The sequence below is a fragment of the Oncorhynchus keta genome, chromosome 33 (genome assembly GCF_023373465.1).
Source record: "Oncorhynchus keta strain PuntledgeMale-10-30-2019 chromosome 33, Oket_V2, whole genome shotgun sequence".
NCBI classification, from domain to species: Eukaryota; Metazoa; Chordata; class Actinopteri; order Salmoniformes; family Salmonidae; genus Oncorhynchus; species Oncorhynchus keta.
In genome coordinates, this window is record NC_068453.1 from 24966572 (window position 1) to 24987376 (window position 20805).

General features: G+C 41.4%; 2 protein-coding genes across 8 annotated transcripts in view; both read right to left on the bottom strand.

Moving 5' to 3' along the window:
• Positions 1-1431: 1431 nt before the first annotated feature.
• LOC118379995 (protein FAM3C) lies at positions 1432-16840 on the bottom strand. 7 transcript variants are annotated; one of them, XM_052492564.1, is made up of 10 exons: positions 16703-16838; positions 12871-12927; positions 9205-9309; positions 8262-8285; positions 7720-7843; positions 5992-6050; positions 5490-5540; positions 5290-5374; positions 4710-4836; positions 1432-3617 (listed from the first exon to the last, which is right to left on the bottom strand). In XM_052492564.1, exons 2-10 carry the CDS (start codon positions 12881-12883, stop codon positions 3528-3530), a joined length of 678 nt encoding a protein of 225 aa, XP_052348524.1. In that variant the 5' UTR covers positions 12884-12927; positions 16703-16838; the 3' UTR covers positions 1432-3527. The 7 variants fall into 7 exon arrangements, with proteins under 7 accessions (XP_052348524.1, XP_052348525.1, XP_052348526.1 ...); XM_052492565.1 differs by lacking the exon at positions 16703-16838 and adding an exon at positions 16617-16690; XM_052492566.1 differs by lacking the exon at positions 16703-16838 and adding an exon at positions 16147-16334.
• A 2194-nt stretch (positions 16841-19034) lies between these two features.
• LOC118379993 (sortilin-like) overlaps positions 19035-20805 on the bottom strand; it is a gene marked incomplete at its 5' end in the record, with an annotated part of 40869 nt that continues 39098 nt past the window's right edge. Inside the window, 4 exons of the mRNA XM_052491628.1 lie at positions 19035-19612; positions 19834-19954; positions 20125-20231; positions 20610-20736. Coding sequence (XP_052347588.1) covers positions 19598-19612; positions 19834-19954; positions 20125-20231; positions 20610-20736 — 370 coding nt within the window. The remainder of the gene's footprint in view (positions 19613-19833; positions 19955-20124; positions 20232-20609; positions 20737-20805) is intronic.

A 20805-nucleotide genomic window follows, 5' to 3' on the forward strand; every position in this document is an offset into this window, starting at 1 on the left:
CCAAGCGAATGCCTGACAGCTTGAAAAACGTTTTGGACACTACAGTGAAAATGGTTTACTTAATTAAAGCAAGGCCCCTGAACTCTTGTATATTTTCAACACTATGCAATGATATGGGCAGCGACCATGTAACGCTTTTACAACATACAGAAGTGCGCTGGTTATCAAGGGGAAAAGTACTGACACTTTAAAAAAATAATAATAATTGAGACGATCTTAAAGTTTTCTTTACTGACCATAATTTTCACTTGTCTGACCACTTGCATGATGATGAGTTTCTCACACAACTGGCCTTTCTGGGTGAGGTTTTTTCTTGCCTGAATGATCTGAATCTAGGAATACAGGGACTCTGCAACTATATTCAATGTGTGGGACAAAATTGAGGCTATGATTAAGAAGTTGGAGTTCTTCTGTCTGGCAAACACAATATCTGAGAATGCGCTGACCCTGGAGCTAGAGGGGGTATGCAGCTGGAGGTTGAATGTTTGAAGGGGTACGGGACTATAAAAAGTTTGGTAAACCACTGATGTAACCGAATGAATCACACTTTTTCCAGTATTTGGGAGCACGGACTGTAGTGTAGGCCTTACATTAGGCATTTTGACTGTTGTATTTGCTTAATTCCACCCTGTATGTAGGCTTGTTATAGCCATCTGCATCGCACAACCCCATCACGCAGAGGCTATATCCATAACAATAAATGAGACAAAACAAAATATTAAGTATTGACTATAACCTGTCCAGAGCGAAATAGTCTTGAGCATTTGGGACCCCTAGGCTGATATACCACAGCTGTCATCCAATCAGCATTCAGGGCTCAAACCACCCAGTTTATAATTATTATTAAAAACCAGGTGGTAAATTACTGCTGACTGTTTGCAAAGAGAATAGGGTATTTGGTTATTATATAATAGAATCCCAGCACAACCTTGTGGAATGTTCTTAGTTTAGAAACATTAGGCTATGTAGAACGGACAGTGTCACAGTAACAAAACAAAGAGCTATATCTATTCATGCCATTTCCATCTGCAACATTGAGTATGATGCAACCTCCTGAAGACAAGCCAGATTGATGCAGATGACTATACCGAACAAAAATATAAAAATGCAACATGTATCAATTTCAAAGATTTGACTGAGTTAAAGTTCATAAGGAATTCAGTCAATTGAAATAAATTCATTAGGCCCTAATCTATGGATTTCACATGACTGGGCAGGGGTCGGGTGGGCCCAGGCACAGCCAATGAAAATGAGTTTCTCCTCCCAAAAGGGCTTTACTACAGACAGAAATATGCCTCGGCACCCCCTCATACGACCCCACAGGTGAAGAAGCCGGATGTACTCCTTTCCTCCCTAAAATCAAGTCAACTTCATCTGCCAACATAAAGGATTTAAGATGTTTAAGGCATTGAGAGAAATAGATGTCACATGTACAATGACAGGTTGAGCTTTATTAATCATACTCATGAATGGGAAGTTGTTTGAAATGTTTCACGACACAGATGTAAGACATTGCAACAAAATGAGTCACAATTATCAGAATTGTTCCCCATTTAACTTCCTTGCAACAACATGAATGATTAACAAATCAGTAGTTTAGTAGATGGAGAAATAATGAATATTACAGACTGTCTATGGATTTGTAAGTCAGACAAGGCACATTGGTGGGATGAATTCCATTTAGAGCAGGAAGGACACACTTGTTTTTGGAATGGCAACGATGGGGTATCGATTTGGGCTTTTCACTTCAGTCAAGGTCCTCAAATGAAACCAAAAAACAGAACGCAGATCTTTTTTTAAACGGCAATGTAGAGGATGTCATTCATTGTGTTAAATATCTTGCCAATGTCAAGACAAAAGGAGAAATCCTTCATTGCAATTACTCCATAGACAAGTGGATGGGGGAACAGGTTTCAGAATAGCCTCCACAATCCCATTGTGTTAGGTTACATGTACTGCCCTAAAAGCAAACAGAAACAGGATTGTATTCCTGCCATTTGACCAAAAACAGTTATCCTTTGAACCAACTAGGGGACCGAGCTGAGATGTTTTAGGCAACAAGAGTTTTACATTACACTCTGAAACGTGTGCTACTTTCAGCACCAGGTGTTACCGTAGTTAAAGCACATGACATAACTGCATATGCAATAATCTCCCAATGGATTCAATTTCACACACAGAACAGGAATTAATCCACTGAATCAATCCATGGGTCCCCGAGTGGTGCAGCGGTCTAAGGCACTGAATCTCAGTGCTTGAGGAGTCACTAGACACCCTGGTTCCATTCCAGACGGTATCACAACTGGTCCTGATTGGTATTTCCATGGGGCGGCACACGATTGGCCCAGCGTCATCTGGGTTTGGCCGGTGTAGGCCTTCATTGTAAATAAGAATTAGTTCTTAATTCTTTAAATAAAACGTCAAATGTATTATTTGTTATATGTAGCTTACTCCATTCCAAGTGTAACAAAATGACAGCTGGGTTGAATTGTAGCTAATATGACCACAGCTAATGAACAGTGGTAGTGGTAGTGAGACCGCTCACTAAAGAAGATTCAGGGGGGACATGATGCAATGTTGCAAAAGCAAACAGTAACTCAGCTAAAAGCTATGAGCTTCAGCCTAGGCAGTTCTTGCATTATATGATAAGAACAAAAAAGTCAGTCGCAATGAGGTAATCAAAGCTTTAGTGGAAGAGATGTGATGCAGAGTTAGTCTTTAAAGTAAACCAGAGATACTGGGGAAAGTAAGATCTAGCCACAAAATCAAAACCTAGTCATCTTTGTACTGTATCAACCTATTTCTTGAATGGTTTTTCCAAGGCTGTCAACGTGCCAATAAATTCGCAAGTGATTTGTTTATCAAATCAGCAAAACCAGCTAAATATTTCCCTAAAATATCTATTTTTACTGAAACACTTAGTGTTACTGAAACCAATGATTGTCATTCTATCCAAGGAAGATGCACACAAGTCAAAATCCCACTACCAAGCTTTAGCTACACGCTTCCTCATTCATTCCACTCCCAAACCACACAAAAACTAACAATTTAAAAGAACAATCACTAAAGATAAAAAGCAATAATATAAATTCACTCTTAAGTAACAAGGATCTTAAGCCATATAGCTTTCCAAGATGTTATATTACAATATGGATGTTCAAAAGTTAGATACTTTTGTAGTTCTATTTACAAATTTCACAGTGATCTTGGTACATTCTGCTGAATAACCAATAACCCCCTGCCATACCATTCCTCTTCTGTATGTAGACAATACCTTGACACAAACAAACAAGGATGCTTCCTGACGTCACCGATTGCTGCAAACATTGACAGCTGCAACGCAGAGGGACAGTCTCTAAAATACCAAGGCTGCGTTGGTGTTAGCATTGGGTGGAGGGAGGTTCAATTGCTAGAGCCATCATAGGAAAGTGTGCAAGTACACTATTTTAAGAGAAGAATGGGAGACGCAACCAAAGGCGTGAAGGGGTCGGCTATGAAGGGAACGGTCGAGGGATCAAGTGAAAAAATCACTCCTGTCTTTGGGGTATGCAGCCTTCCATCTCCAGCACCTCGGGCCAGCCCTCGTACTTGTTGGTTTCGGCATGGTTCTTTATGTGCTGTAGAGGCAGAGACAGAAGTTTTGGATTAGACCCAATGGTAGCATCCCAAATGGCAGCCTATTCCCTATATAGTGCAAGTGTTTTGTGCACTACAAGGGAATAGGACACCATTTGGGAAGCACGTTGCATGGCCCCTCTTGTCTGATAAGGCTGTGTGTGTACCGGCACAGCGATCACAAACAATGTCCCAAGAACACATGAGGGAGGATGGAAAGTCAATATTGAAGGAGTGCCTGTTCACTCTGGGACAACATGTTTAAGGGTCAGATGGAAATGGAAAAAGACAGTATTCTCAAAATTGTCTTGTCTGGTGAAACTCATAATGAAATCAATAGTTCAGGACTGTAAAGAACGAAAACTAAATCATGGAACGGCTGTGTTTTACATATCTTATAGAGCAAGTTTTTAGTTTACAAACAAACGTCACGTTCGAGTTCATTCTCGCGTCAAAGTGCCCTGTTGCAGGACAGTTATCCGCTGATGTCGGGACCTTGATAAACTGACCATGAACACCAGACTGAAGGCTATAGCTATGCTCAACAAGTAGATTATTGTTCTGGCTTCATCTAGCTCCATTTGGGATATTTCACCTTGCCTCTCTAGGTAATCAATCCTCCAATGACATCTGCGACGTTGTAGACCAGGGGTGTTCAACTCTTAACCTACAAGTCCTAAGTCTGCTGGTTCTGTTCTACCTGATAATTCAATTACACACACACACCACACACCACACACACACACACAGTGTCTCGAGTCCAAATCAGTCCCTGATTAGAGGGGAACAATGAAAAAATGCAGTGGGATTGGCTTGGCGGTCCAGAGTGGAGTCTGAGGGTTGTAGACGATGACATGTATGAAATGCATCTGGATGTCGCGCAACTCTTTATGACAGGGCTAGAAAATGAGTCTGTATCATGATAAATGGTATTTCTATAGACAACGTTCCATCAGCTGTGCTCCACTGAAGCCTTGATATTTCAACGGGGAGAGGTGAAAAAGTCCCATGTGAACGGACCAGAAAGAAAAAATGTGAACAAACCAGGTTAAGGAGGATGAAGATTTGTTTTTAAAGGGGGGGGGTGAAGTTACCTGCTCAAAGGGACTCTTGGTCTTGATCCCTTTGCCTCCCACAAAGATCCAGTTGTCCCTGAAACCTAATGTGCTGATGCTGGAACTGCCAAGTTCACCAATCATCTTCCTGGACTCGTCATTCAGCCTGTGGACCGCAAAGCAGGGTCGTATTCATTTGTGCACACCGTATTGAAATGTTTCACAACAAAAATAAAGGTTATTGGACAAGTTCAGGTAGTCCCTCACCATTTCTGTCCGTTTGCTAGTGAATACACAGCTAGAATGTCATTGAGACTAGACACTTACATATCTCTACCTACAGCTCTTTCCTTTACTTGAACCTTTGCTATTAGTCACCATTGTTATACATCAGTAATTGGTGACTCCTTTAATATCAGCAGTTAGGGCGAAATTCATTTACATTTCCAGTCAGTTAACGGGTTTATTTATGTGATAGTTATTTGTTAATTTGTTAACGAAACAGATTGATCAAGACACTTAACTGAAGTATTTGCCTAAGCTTAAAATTCTAATCTAAGAGTTCACGGAAAGTTAAATGCTGAATGTGCATCTTTTTTTCAGTTCATAAAACACCTACTTGGAGGCCGAGTCATCAAACGTGGCCATCATCACTACTGTTCCTTCTTCAATAGTCTTCAGGAATGTGATGAGCGTGTTGACATCTGCACACACAACAAATACACAGGTACAAGACTGGTTTGCCTGGTCCGCCTGCCTAGTCAAGAGGCACTCCATGACACGGAAACACGGGAAATCTAAGTGAAACTAAGGCCTCACCTCCCGCCCACATGTCAAAGTGGTCTCTCTTGATGAGGTCCCCCGTTTTTCCTGTGGAGAACAAACAACTTGTTCACGACAAGCTAATGTACGATCACAGGCTAACTCCTATCATGAATAGTGCATTCAGAGTAGTAGATTAGTCCATGCCCCGACAAATTGAGGCTTTTCTGAGGGCAAAAGGGGGTGCAACTCAATATTAGGAAGGTGTTCTTAATGTTTTGTACAACAGCGGTATGGACGAGTTAGTATTGAAGTAGTTAACCCAGGGCCATGTTGTATGCAGGCTTTTGTTCCAGCCCAGCACTAACAGCCATCTAGGCACTCTACACATCCTCGAAGGACTCGAGCTGCCAATCGCTGAACAAAGTAAATGTTTCACACCAGATGTCATTTTCAATTGTCATATTACTCACAGATGTAGTCATGTAAAACAACCGATTTGACTACAAGGAGAAGTACTGTTTGTCTATGGCATGTAGCAGTGACAAGGCTAGTTTACCGTTAACCAGGGCGATGTTAATTCCTCTGCCCACGTTGTTCTTGACTCCACTCATCAAACTGAAAGGACAAATTAAGCATTATGTGACAGTGAGCCTGCATGTATTTTATTGGGTACTTTGTGGTTAGGTTAGTCCCATCCTTGTCTTTGTTCCCGGCCGTGTTCTTCAACACTGCACTGAGACTTGTCACACCCTGGCCGTATAGCGTCGACACAAAAATATAATACTTATTCCTAACCAGACTTGATTCCCTTGAAGCAATGCCTGAGGAATTGGATTTCAATAACACGGATGCAGAATGCCACAACAACAGTTCATTAAATAGAGGGTTAACAGTCAACAGGTTGCTTCAGACATGTTTAAATTGAATCTCCACCTCAGTTACAAGATAGTTCATACCGGTCTACACGAGTCTGTCTAGGAATCTATAAAATAAGAATAGAAATGCATCCTGTAAAACAGACATGGATAATTATGTTGTAGAATATCCTATTGTGTCAGCTTTGCACGCTAGATTTCTACCTGGCAATAGATGTTTACCTTTTAGTCATTTAGCAGAGTGATACAACTACATAAGTCATTGTAAGTGCTGTAAATTCTTTCAAAATAGAAAGTAGTTATCAGCAAAGTCAGTGCAAGTAGGAAAAGTCAAGTGCAAGGTTATTTTGTGTGTGTGTGGGGGATAAAACGTCTTAGTTAAAATACTTGTTTGTAATTAGGCCCCTGCGTATCGGCTGAGAGGGATGTGGGCCTTTGTTTGTACTGTCATTATAGGCTGAGAGGGATGTGGGCCTTTGTTTGTACTGTCAATATAGGCTGAGAGGGATGTGGGTCTTTGGTTGTACTGTTAATATGGGTTGAGAGGAATGTGGGTCTTTGGTTGTACTGTTATTATGGGTTGAGAGGGATGTGGGTCTTTGGTTGTACTGTTATTATGGGTTGAGAGGGATGTGGGTCTTTGGTTGTACTGTTATTATGGGTTGAGAGGGATGTGGGTCTTTGGTTGTACTGTTATTATGGGTTGAGAGGGATGTGGGTCTTTGGTTGTACTGTTATTATGGGTTGAGAGGGATGTGGGTCTTTGGTTATACTGTTATTATGGGTTGAGATGGATGTGGGTCTTTGGTTGTACTGTTATTATGGGTTGAGAGGGATGTGGGTCTTTGGTTGTACTGTTATTATGGGTTGAGAGGGATGTGGGTCTTTGGTTGTACTGTTATTATGGGTTGAGAGGGATGTGGGTCTTTGGTTGTACTGTTATTATGGGTTGAGAGGGATGTGGGTCTTTGGTTGTACTGTTATTATGGGTTGAGAGATGTGGGTGGGTCTTTGGTTGTACTGTTATTATGGGTTGAGAGATGTGGGTGGGTCTTTGGTTGTACTGTTATTATGGGTTGAGAGATGTGGGTGGGTCTTTGGTTGTACTGTTATTATGGGTTGAGAGATGTGGGTCTTTGGTTGTACTGTTATTATGGGTTGAGAGATGTGGGTCTTTGGTTGTACTGTTATTATGGGTTGAGAGATGTGGGTCTTTGGTTGTACTGTTATTATGGGTTGAGAGATGTGGGTCTTTGGTTGTACTGTTATTATGGGTTGAGAGATGTGGGTCTTTGGTTGTACTGTTATTATGGGTTGAGAGATGTGGGTCTTTGGTTGTACTGTTATTATGGGTTGAGAGATGTGGGTCTTTGGTTGTACTGTTATTATTGGTCCATCATGTCTCTTACATGTTGTCCTCCAGACAGATTTTGGGACCGACAACACTGGCTGCTCCGCTGGCCATCTTAAAGGAGAAGTGTCCCTCGGGACATGGCTTGGAGAGGCCACACTTGTAGCGTTCCTGCCTGGTAGCTGTGAATGGAATTCCAAACAGAGTATACAATACCAACACACTTTAGCACCCCCCCATCAAAAACACACAATATCAGCGAACACGTACATATCTAGGCCCTGCAAACACAGTCTACTATTACACACAGCTTGAATCTCTCTCACGCACAATATAACTCACACACCTACAGAACAAACCAGACTATTTACATAGAACTCAACAGCTAAAGAACCAAAACATTCACAATACACACAGATTAACTACTTAGCTCCGAACAGTTAAGCATACATGGCAAGGTGTTTCCATGGACTGTTAAGAGAAGATAAGTTCTGATTTTCATATACCACAGGGAGGAAAGAAAAGAAGAAATGTAACTTGATTGATTGAGGAAATCAGGTTAAAGTGATGCAGCAGGAGAAGTTATTGAAGTATACTTACGGCCTTCCTCTACAGGCATAGACCCTGTTGTGGAGGGACAGATACAGACAAGTTATAGACTCCAGTTCCAGATGTCTTTATGACATTAGCCCGTGAGCTCATGAGTTCCTTATTTAAGAAAGTTAAAACATTGAGCTTTGCACTAAATCTGGCTTTAGCCTGCCTAAAAACATAGCAAGCTGGCCAGGCCTTTTAGCATCACACAGCTCCATGTGAAATCAGGTTTAGCTTCTTTTTTTTTTTTTCAAACATGCCCGAGCAAATACTCTCCTACTTGCCGGTACAACCTAAAACATTATCCCAGTTTGATATCCTGCTTGTGTACTCATTCAGATATCAGATAAAAGCACATTGCTAGCTAGTTGGCTAAAGCAGGTTCTACCACTTCACAATAGCCTGGAATCACTGGTTATTACTAATAAACTAAATATTTTCAGGGGGTGGATTCTTGTTGTTTGGTTTAGCGTTTGAACAGTCACAGAAATGATATTTGGTTACAAATACAAAATAGGCTACTTTGATGAATAACCTGTAGATCAGAACAAGGAACCGAGCGACAACACTGGCCCCACGGCTGCGGAAGGAATGATACCGAGTGTCTCAATTTCCAGATAGCACAAAAGTACGGCCGAATGCCAGAAAATATCACAAGGAGCCACCCCTTTTGTGACGAAAAACAACATTGCGCTACACACCTTCCATCTCCGTAGTGTGTGAATTTAGTTTCAGCCAGAGACTAAGGGGTGTCGCATGCAGACACGGTGTTTCTGAAGGCCTAAATTTAGAATCCCTGAGGAAGATTATTAATACCATCTATTGAGAGATGTATTCAAAACAATAGCCTTTGAAACTAAGTGATTCCTCTTTGGAATTCCATGCAAGATCAGGCAATAGATTGATATGCACAGTTACAACACTGGAAAACACCTGTAACCAAACTCACCAAACACATTCCCCAGATTGAAGTCCATGTTCATTTCCAGCAGCTGGAAGGCAAGGAAAACTGCCAGGAAAAAGACAGAAACCAATGCAGCCAACTTCAAGATGCCTGAAGGAAATAAGATACATAGACCAAAGAAAGAGAATGAAGAGAGATCAATAGACAGCGGGAGAGAGGAGAGAGGAAATGGAACACTATTTCAACACCATGTCTAATGTGTGCGTGTCAGATAAGGTCTCTGATGCTAACAGAGAAATTAAATGTGCTTGGTGACCTGAACATTGACTGGTTATCCTCTCGGGAGGAAGCTTCTTACTGTGACTAAAGCCTGTAACATGACCCAGGTTATCACTCAACCAACTAGAGTGTAAACCAATAGTGTTGGATCTGTGACATCCACTTGTATTGATCAGATCTTCACCACTGCTGCAGAGCTTTGCTCCAAAGCAATATCAGTTCCCATTGGCTGTAGTGACCATAACATTGTGGCAATAATAAGAAAAGCCAGAAGTACCAAAGGCAGGGTCTCAAGCTATTTATAACAGATCTTACAAAATGTTCTCAGGACTCTTGTTTAAGATGAAAAACATTTGTTGGCCTGATGTGTATGAGGAGAAACCAAATGCAGCACTTAATATTTGTAAAATTATTCTTGCCAATTGTTGACAAGCATGTACCTGTTAAGAAACTGAGAACTGTTAGAGCCCCCTCGGTCGATGAACTGAAAAATGGTATGGTTCAAAGAAATGAAGAAAAAAGTGACAAACAATTCAGGCTGCTCAGCTGATTGGTTGACATACTGTCAACTGAGACATTGTGACTCAATTATTTTTTAATTTTTTTAAGAAAAAATAATATTACTAAAACAAGATCAATTACATTTAAACTATGGGAAAATACTTTGGATCACCTTAAGTTATATCATGGACAGAAAACCCAATTAAATCTACATCGTTCATTGATGTTGATGGGCCATTTTAGCAAAAAACCTTTTGATATAGCAAAATAATTTCAATGACTATTTCACCAGTAAAGAATACAAACATTAGTTAGTTAAAACATTGAACCACCATATGTGCATTGAAGATCTAATAATGAAAGAGCAGGAATGCCGTTTTGAATTTGGTCAAGTTATTGTGGAATAGGTGGAAAAACAGTTAGCATCCATCAATGACAAGCCACCAAGTATAGACAACCTAGATAGGAAACTACTGAGAATGTTAAGACTGTATTGCCACCCCAAGTTACCATGTCTTTAACCAGGATTGTGTCCACAGGTGTGAAAGAAAGCTAAAGTAATTTCACTACCTACAAATAGTAAAGCACCCTTTGCTGCCTCTAACATCCACCCAGTCAGTGTGCTACCTGTTTTCAGTAAACTGATGGAGAACTGCGTTTGAACAAATGCAATGCTATTTTATAATGACTTTCAGCATGCATATAGGGAAAGGCACTCAACTTGTACTGCACTGACTCATGACTGGCTAAAATAAATGGATTAGATGATAGTTGGAGCTGTATTGTTAGATTTCAGTGAAGCCTTGTGTTATTGATCACCATTTCTTATTGAAAAAAACTCACTTGGAATGACTTTACGTCCCCTGCCATCACACGGTTGGAGAGTTAATTACCCAACAGAACCCAGAGCTTCAATGGAAGCTTCTCTAACATCAGATACGTACAGTAGTTCCCCTCAGGACAGTTTCCTTGGGCCGTGGACATAGAATTACTATGCATGCTGATTGGCTGTAGATGGTGATGTGTGCAATGAGCTCAGAGACTCTTAGCAAGGATTTACAGTCAAATTACAATAATCTGGTGTTAAATTCATCTGAAACCAAAAAGCATTATATTTGGTTCAAAGCATTCTCTTAGACCTTAACTGGAGATGTCCATAAAGGTTGAACATTCGTAGCGAAATCCTGCACGAAGCCTTCACCGTGGGCTGCCCCTTTAAGAGCACAGCAGCAGTCAGGAGGGAGATAATAACAATGGCTCTTCCGACTCTGTATGGAGTCTCTCGGTCGGCGTGGCAGTTTTGACAGTGTGTTTAACTCCTGGCAGAAGTCCTGTTTATTTTCAGCGTGATTCGTTTGTAAAGTGTTGAAGTTGATCGGCGGTGTTAACGCTCTAGGTCATGTTTGGAATCTTTGGGGCCCGCTCCTGTCATTGATCGAATGGATTAGTAGCAACAGTGTTGCGAAGCTTTGACAAACAAACCATCAGGTGTATCAGACTGACAGACAGTGCAACTGCAAGGCTGAAGTCAACAGCTAAACCCCCCTCACTCACTAACTTTCCCTCTATCGCTCCAGCAAACATACTTTCCCCACTGCGCTTCCCTTTGATGTTCAGTGTCGCTGGACTATTATTGCCCTGCCGGATGGATTTGGGTTGACATTTTAGTTCATTTATTATTTCACCTTTATTTAACCAGGTAAGCTTGTTGAGATCAAGTTCTCATTTACAACTGCAACCTGGCCAAGATAAAGCAAAGCAGTGCAACAACACAGTTACATCTGGAATAAACAAACGTACAGTCAATAACACAATACAAAAAAAAGAAAGTCTATATACAGTGTGTGCAAATGGCATGAGGAGGTAAGGCAATAAATAGGCCATAGTAGCAAAGTAATTACAATTTAACAAATTAACACCAGTGATAAATGAGCAGATGATGATGTGCAAGTAGAAATACTGGTGTGCAAAAGAGCAGAAAAGTAAATAAAAACAATATGGGGATGAGGTAGATAGATTGGGTGGGCTATTTATAGATGGACTATGTACAGCTGCAGCAATCGGTCAGCTGCTCAGATACAGTGGGGCAAAAAAGTTCAAAGTTAGTAAGGGAAATAAGTCTCCAGCTTCAGCGATTTTTGCAATTTGTACCTGCTGGAGCGCATAGGCGTAGCTTTATCTAGCATAGACTTATAGATGACCTGGAGCAAGTGGGTCTGGCGACGAATATGTATCGAGGGCCAGCCGACTAGAGCATACAGGGCGCAGTGGTGGGTAGTATATGGGGCTTTGGTAACAAAATGGGTGGCACTGATAAACTACATCCAGTTTGCTGAGTAGAGTATTGGAAGCTATTTTTAAATGACATCGCCGAAGTCGAGGATCAGTAGGATGGTCAGTTCTACGAGGGTAAGCATGAGTGAAGGATGCTTTGTTGCGAAATAGAAAGCAGATTCTAGAAAGAAGGGCCAGATGTATACAGAATGGTAAGGTTAAAGTAAGGTTGCGTGACGGTTTATTGTTTATTATTGCTTGAACTGTATTGATTTTGCGGGGTACCTGTGACATTTAGCAGAGAATATTTTTGGACATTTCAAAGCCTTTGTCTAGGAACATCCCCCCCCCAAAACTAATTTATACATCCCCCCGGACGTAATATAGAATATTGCAAGTTCTCTAAGGTTTATGACAGGGTTCTTTGACCCCAGGAAGAGTAGCTGCTACCCCATTAGCTACTGCTACATGGGCAGTAGCTAATGGGGTTCCTATAAACAAGTAGGCTATAGGCATAGCTATGTTGTCCTGTGATTAAGAATATGGTTTGTGGACAGAATAGCCAAGATAAACAATTGTCACACACTGACCCAAGTAAATGTGATGAAAGTTATGCTAATTGTCAGAAAAACAGGTACCTATTATAGCAAAACCCACCTCCAGCTCTCATGTTGGTCCCAAGAATCTGCAGTGAGTACAACACAATGTATGCCCCTGTTGAAAGACAAAGCAACATGTCAATATTCTCCAGTGTGGAGAGACATACAGAGGGAGAGACAGTGGGTCGACAGTGAGGTTGACTAGCTAGTTAACTTTGGTTGGTTGGATATGATCATCTCACACTACGACTTGGACATTGGCCTTTCCTCCTGGGTTTAAAACATGACTCACTTTGGCATCTAACTGAGAACAAGGAAGAGCGGTAGTTAATAATGGGATGGCTAAATAAATATTGCCAGAAATACATCCACAAGCTAGAGGGCTATCATACGAAGAGGCAATTTTGGTCAACCAGTCATACAAATGTGTCTCACCTTTCAGCCAAAAGTCTTCAGAAGGAAACATGCTCCAGGGAAGGCTAAACTCCCTGCTAACTCCACTAACACCTGAATGAAATGACTGAGCCACGAGTTGAGGACCAATGAAATTAGATTTCCATACTCTTGCTAGCATCATCTTCCCGTTCATTTGAGGAAGACGACTAAAAATATTTTATTACATAAAATGTTTTTTGGTGTTAATAGTAATGATAATGTATTTTAAACTTCACACAATGTAACACTTGTATGACTTAATCAAAATAAATATTAGTAGTGGGGAAAAAAGCGTGCTTGTGAATTAATCAGCACACCAAAGACGGCATTAACGATAAGTAACAAAATAAAGACGCCACTTCTAAAAGCCTATTTAACAGCACAGCCTGCTGAAGGTGCAAGATAACTTTTCTTTTGATTTCGGCAGAAATTAAAATGTTACACTGTGAAGCTAACTGAAACTAAGGATCCTGGGACTGAATCCCTCCTTCTGCAACTGGATCCTGGAGTTCCTGACAGGCCGCCCCCCCCAAGTGGTGAGGGTAGGCAACAACACATCCCCCACGCTGATCCGCAACACTGGGGCCCCTTAGGGGCGAGTGCTTAGTGCCCTCCTGTACTCCCTGTTCAACCACGACTGCATAGCCCCACACACACACACACACACACACACACACACACACACACACACACACACACACACACACACACACGACTCCAACGCCATCATTACGTTTGCTGATGACACCATGGTGGTATGCCTGATCACCCACGACGATGAGAAAGCATTCAGGGAGGTCAGAGACCAGTTGAGAGAAACGTGGGAAACTGAAGTGTTTAATATACAGCGTGATTCATTTATGTCCGTGCCTGTGAAATATAAAGCAGGGCTTTCGAGAAAGAGCTAATTGGAGGAGTTTGTTTTTGAGCAATTTTAAGAGGCTTGTTCTGACAATGTCAATGGGTAGAGCATTAGGACATTCATAAGCATCTTTGAGAGGACTTGATACCTGGCATCGGTGAAAATATGCTACCATTGTCTAAAGTGTCATAATGTTGGATCCAACACAGCAAAAGTAATAAACAATAAGCAATGTTGAGTGACTGGTGGAAGCTGATTAACACACTATGCAGGTGTGTTTAAGGTCAGGAGAGCAGACAATGTGAGAAATCCCAGGCTCTGAGGTACCGTGTGAATTCCACCTTCTTTTTGACTCTGTGCTAATAGCAGCATGCGTGGTGGGGTTATATACAACCTGTCATGTATTCATCTATACTGAGGCTTTTGCATTGGGAGGGGAATGAGAGGTAATGACAGTAAGATGAAGCAGAGATAAGACCTACCTAAGTGATTACTGTCACGATCACCCTTCTCTGCTCCCACCTGTCCTGACATCACCTCTCAAAGTCTTAGTGTCTGATTGCTGTGCATTGAGAATCTGATGCTTGGATCAAGGTTGTATTCTGTGGATTAGCAACCGTCAGCCTGTTTCACTTCCAGTCACACATCACAGGGCTTTGGGCTGGAGATTACTGCAAGGGAATGCTGTCACGTGGAACATTTTGTTCCTCCCTTATCTGACACAGGTGAAGTTGTCTCCTTACAAGTGTTAGACAGATTCTACTGCAGGTCAATGACCACAGAAAACCTTCATACATTAATGATTCTTCAACCGCAATTCCCACAACCCACTGAGGAAGCTAGACAAGTTGCAAGTATGTGTCCTGGATTGTACCTGGCGGTAACAAAAATGTGTCAAGCTACAGAACAAAAGGTGGGGTTCAGAGACAGCTTGACACTGTTGACAAACTGCCAAGTAATGTGAACAGGGTGGTATGGTTCTAGGTATTCCCTTTAACTATAGCACATTTCCCCTAGACCTATTCCTATGTGTTATACATCTATTCTATCAGACCTGTGGACAACTCAATCAAATGTCAGCAAGACAAAGAAGCTGATCATGGATTACAGGAAACGGAGGGCCAAGCACATCACCATTCACATCGACAGGGCTGTAGTGGAGCAGGTTGAGAGCTTCAAGTTCCTCTGTCTCCACTCTACTAAGGATCTATCATGGTCCACATTGTGAAGAGGGCACAATGCCTCTTTAGGAGGCTGAATATATTTGGCATGGGTCCTCAGATCCTCAAAAAGTCATACAGCTGCACCGTTGAGAGCATCTTGACTGGTTGCATCACCGCTTGGTATGGCAACTGCTTGGCATCCGACCGCAAGGCGCTACAGAGGGTAGTGTGTAACCAGTACAGCACTGGGGCCAAGCTTCTTGCCATCCAGGAACTCTATACCAGGCGGTGTCAGAGGAAGGCCATAAACATTTTCAAAGACTCCAGCCACCCAAGTCATAGACTGTTCTCTCAGCTACCGCATTGCAAGAAGTACCGATGCATCAACTCTGGAACCAACAGGATCCTGAACAGTTTATAACCCCAAGCCACAGCTAAGTAGTTGACCAAATAGCTACCTGGACAATCTGAATTTACCCTTTTTACTCATCACATACCCTGCTGCTATTGTTTATTTTATAACTAGTCAGATGTACATATCTACCTCAGTTATTGTTACTAGTTGTGCATTTATTATTACTTTTCTGTTATTTCTCATTTCTTTCTCTCTGCATTGTTGGGAAGGGCCGTAAGCATTTCACTGTTAGTCTCTCAGGGTACATGTCAAACTCATTCCATTAAGGTCGCTAATTAGCAAAGAACTCCCCTCACCTGGTCGTCTATGCCTTAATTGAAAGGAAACACCCACAGACACATTCAGGGCAGCTGAATGAAAACGTCCTAGTTTGTACAATTAGTTAGCCAGCAGATCCGACTATATTGCTTAGCTGCACTAGGGTTGGAGCCGGCACGAGATATGGTTCAGAAAACATACCTCAAAACAGGGATGGGAAATGCCTTGTAGTCATACCAAGAAGATTTAATGACTGCTATGTTGTCCTCATGTGAGTTAGCAGGACAGCAGCCATTTGGAACAAATCGGATTGAGGTTGTTAGCTACGCTTTCCAAACCTTCTCACACTGGCTCCAGTCTTAATCTACACCGGAAGTTATACATTTCAGCTTTAATCTACATAGGAAGCCTGTCCGACCCTGTTACAGTTTAAACAATCGGGTCAGATCTGATCTACACAATTAGTTTTATGTTAGTGTTTGGCTAACAGTAGTCAGCTAACTGTGCAAACTAGACATCAACTTTTCTGAATAAAGTATCGTCCCCAAATAAGTAACGTTAAGGTATGGTTAGATTTAGCCAAAACTAGCTAGTTACAGCGATTCACAATTTAGTTCGATTCCGTTAACAGTAGCTAGCTAGCCAACTCTAGTCAAAATAGTTAGATAAACCTGATTGCCCCAGCAGCAAGTCGACTTAATTGGCAAGAGCTACAATTTTAAAAAGCCAACGTTAGCAAGATAGCTGACAACTTTACCTGAGAAACGCCACGGTTAAAAGACTTGCCTATACGATGACAGACTCTTCTTCCCTGTTTCAGAAAATCGCTATTTACTCTTGTGGTACTTCAATAATCTACTAAACATAAAGGACGTCCAAACATTATTCTTCACTGCCACCTACTGTACTGGAGTGTGTGGCCATTATCTTCATCTTGAAATCATAGCGGTCAAACAAACGTTCAAGGTGCATACTGCTAACGTACTGTCCTGAAGTTTGCGATGAATCACGGTCTACCTAGAAAGTAAAAAATAAAAAACAAATCAATACCTGCTAAAAACCCATCCCATGCCCCCGAATCAATTCAACTTTATCTATAACCTGCTGAAACAATCCACCATTATAATTATTCAGCATGTCAACATTGAAATAAGAAAATGCTATCTGTACTGTTCCAGGCAAAACCTTCTGAAACCTCAGCAGCACTGATAAACTTTCACTTCTTTGACCCTCTTTCCTACTGAGCAAACTTTTGGCCTCAATCACTCTGCCTCCCTTCACATTTTCTTTAATATCAACTATGAACATAGATATTGGGGCCCCAGTGATGACTCCCCTCAACCTAGCATAAGCCCCAGGGATATGGCTTTTGAGCTTCATCCCAATAAGCTTTTCCATTTGCAGAATCTTCCCTTTCTGAGCCTGGCTACCACAAAATATTAGCAATTTACCTTTCCAATGAACCGGGATAGTTTGACTTCACCAATCTCTTTCTCCAAAGCATTGGTTAGTCAGATAGGGTGTAAATGAGGCCCTTTGGTCTCATCAAACACCATCACCACTTTCCACTCTGACACATTATGACTCTTGCTTCCAACCTTGGCCATCTTTATGCTTTCTTTCCTAGACGCTCCACTGCTTTCTGTATCATGATCTCTCTTCTTCCTGTGTGTCTCCACTACAGACCATTTAAGTCCTTGACCCTCATTCTCCCGCTCTATATAATCAGAACTGACACCCATATTGTTCTCATTCCAGCACAGCTGTTGCCATTCCAACCTTTTCTCAATTTCCTCCTTTTAATCCACGCTACTCACTGCCATTTTACAACCTGAACACGGCCACCTGTTCCTCTTATCTAGCTCTGTGTTTCGACATACTGTTCTACAGTGTGCGTTGTATATCCGCGGGTAGCCCCTGATAACTCAAAATAAAAGTAATAATCGTATATTTTTATTTTACAAAATTAGTTAACTAGGCCTTTATTACTCCTGCATGAGCAGAGAAAAATACTCCCCAGTTAAAGTCCCGCAATTAGAGCAACAAAGATAATATTTGTGTAAATTGTAATCTGTTGGTGTCACTGAATAGGCTGATACCCAATTTCATGGACCCAAGATCCATAGGTAAGGCTGTACATTGCAATTTAAGTATGCCTCCAATGCAATTTTGAAGTCTATATACATCCACAGTGCAATTTCAACTGAATTTTATGTTTTGTGTTAAATTGTCTTTCGTTAAATGTTTATACCAACATTATAAAACAAACTCGTTTACCATTATCTAGTCCAATTGTGGCATAATTCTACTATTTTCATACTTTGGCATCAGTTTCAATGGGGGACTTTTATTTAGAAGGAAACAGCCAATTTCACTTTTGTTGCTAGTGCTGTTGTTCATGACACACACTCGAAGTCACATCAGCTCTAAAGGAGGGGCAAAGCATAGGCACAAGACTTGGCAAAGACCCATCGGGAGAGGATATGCTGCACAGCGCCCTCTTGTGTGGGGAGAGTAGTTGAATGAAAAGTGCATCCTTCCTCCTGCACCCGGCAATCATTGATCATTATTACCAGATTGGACAAGTAAATGCAAGGGCACCATCACGTGGCTTTTACCTTTCCAATTATGTCTAATCAACGAGGAAGGAATGATGCACTTTTAAAGAATTCAAACAGGGATATCATTTGTGGGTGGTCCTGTCCAGAAAGAACAAGTAGAACCCATTGGGTGGAGCCCTAACCCATATGGCACATTGTACAGGTAAGCAATAAGGCTACAAAAAACTCCACCTAGGAAGTAAAACAATTAAAGAACATAGACACTTTAGGTGAGGTGCTGACTAACAGAAGGTAATCTATTCAAATACAAAACAAGTTGATAGTAATCTCCTACTTGCTGTGGATCCACTCTACATGTCAAATCAATCATGTGTTATTTGTCACATGCTTCATAAACAACAGGTGTAGACTTACGGGGCCTTTTTCAACAATGCAGAGTTAAAGATAAAGGAGTAGAGACATGAGGAATACATTTACAATGAATAACAGATAACAGTTGATTGTTCCTGCAGAGTAAATACAGAATAATTGAGGTAATCAGGCACTTTATTTCCATTACATCGCTATTCTAACATTACTGTATTGATTTATTAGGAATGCACATTATTCAGGGCCTCATCAAAATACAGACTAGTGAACAGTGGTAATAATAATAATAATAATAAATATAGGCCATTTAGCAGACGCTTTTATCCAAATCGAGAATCCAACCCACTATCAATTGCGTTGCAAGCACCATACAAAATTGTGCAAGTTGAAGAAAGTGTTCCACACATAGATAATGTCATCAGACAGAGACAAACTGTTAATTCATGAAATACTTAAAAACAGAGCAGTGAAACTTGAAATAAACTCAATTCAACGTCTATTCTACGTTGGTTCAACCAGTGTCCAGTGGGAAGTGTTCTTCGCTCAATAAATAGCTTGGGACATCTGCATACCATCTACATGATATCTGCAATTTGTTCCTTACAAACCCTAGACATCTTTCCATTGAGATGCAGCAGGTACGTAATACAACAAGTGGAATGTCGTGCATCCAAATGGCCAAGCTCTGGAGATCATCGTCAAGATATTTCATCTCATGTTGTTCATTCAATAAGATCCTACAAAACGGGGGGACAACAGAGGGAAGGTATCACTATTTTCCACATTACGTCTTGTAAATGGATCATCGTTCATTTAAAACAATTGACGGGCCAACATGACCATAACACTGCCCTTAAATGCACAAGTTCACACACATTCAGCCTTTTTGCTATGCACACAAAATGTCCTATAAATCCTAAGTGCCTTTAGCCACCATGTTAAAGCCAACAACACTCACATCATCTGAATCCACTGGGAAGACTGATGTTCCGTTGCTACTGGCGACACTCTCTGGGTCGGCGGCAATGGAGCAGTCGTCGTCCTGAAGCTGCAGGACAGAGAAGCGATACGTTGGCGCCCTGTAGGGGGCGGAGCAGAGCCACAAGGCATGTCAATATTTAGGACCAGAACGGAAGCAGGCATTTCAATGTGCACTTGTACCTGAGCAGTGTGTGTGTGTGTGTGTGTGTGTGTGTGTGTGTGTGTGTGTTCTTGCATGCTCGTGCGCATAAATGTGTACGAGGCTCACCTATTTCCATAGCCCATTCTCCTTACAGTATAGACAGCAGTGGCAACAGCCACCAGAATGACAATCCCCGATCCAACACAAACTACGATCAACAGCATCTTCTCTCTCTGAAATACAGACATAGCATTATCATATTTCTGGTCATAATATTCTAAACGCTATAAACCTTTATCATGTGACGCAATGAATCATCTAATATGTGGGGCTGTATTTTCTGATGCGGAAGTACCCAGAGGGTGTGTAGGCTTTTGTTCCAGCACACCGCTGACACAACTGATTCAACTCATCAACCAGTTATCAAGCCATTGATTGATTGAATCAGGTGTGTTAGTACTGGGCTGGAACAAAACCCAGCTCACAACGTGTGTCTCCCGAGAATGAAGAACACTGTTACATTATACATTAATTCACACCTTTCACACCGTGAGCAATAACCCAAGCACACACTCAAAGGAGACCCACACAGATGCACAGGTCACACTCACCGGGGTTTCAGAATATGGGCTGGCAGTGGGGGGATGACTGGAGTTCCCACAATGCCTGTTGACTGTCTCCTTTATGTGCAGGGGAGTGAAACCTCCCTCACACTTATCACCGGGAACCTTACGGTACCTACACATGGAGACCACATGGTGAACTGTGTGTTTTTTTATTTTTTTTATTTTATTTTTTTAACCTTTA

What these genes read in the sequence shown, in the direction of transcription:
- LOC118379995 (XM_052492562.1), bottom strand. Translation starts at nt 14,643, where the DNA reads ATGTCAGGACAGGTGGGAGCAGAGAAGGGTGATCGTGACAGTAATCAC. An exon ending in TATGCCTGTAGAGGAAGGCC is followed by an intron (nt 7,844 to 8,261) that starts GTAAGTATACTT and finishes TTCCATTCACAG; the next exon opens with CTACCAGGCAGGAACGCTAC. An exon ending in CTTTGACATGTGGGCGGGAG is followed by an intron (nt 5,375 to 5,489) that starts GTGAGGCCTTAG and finishes TTGTGTGTGCAG; the next exon opens with ATGTCAACACGCTCATCACA.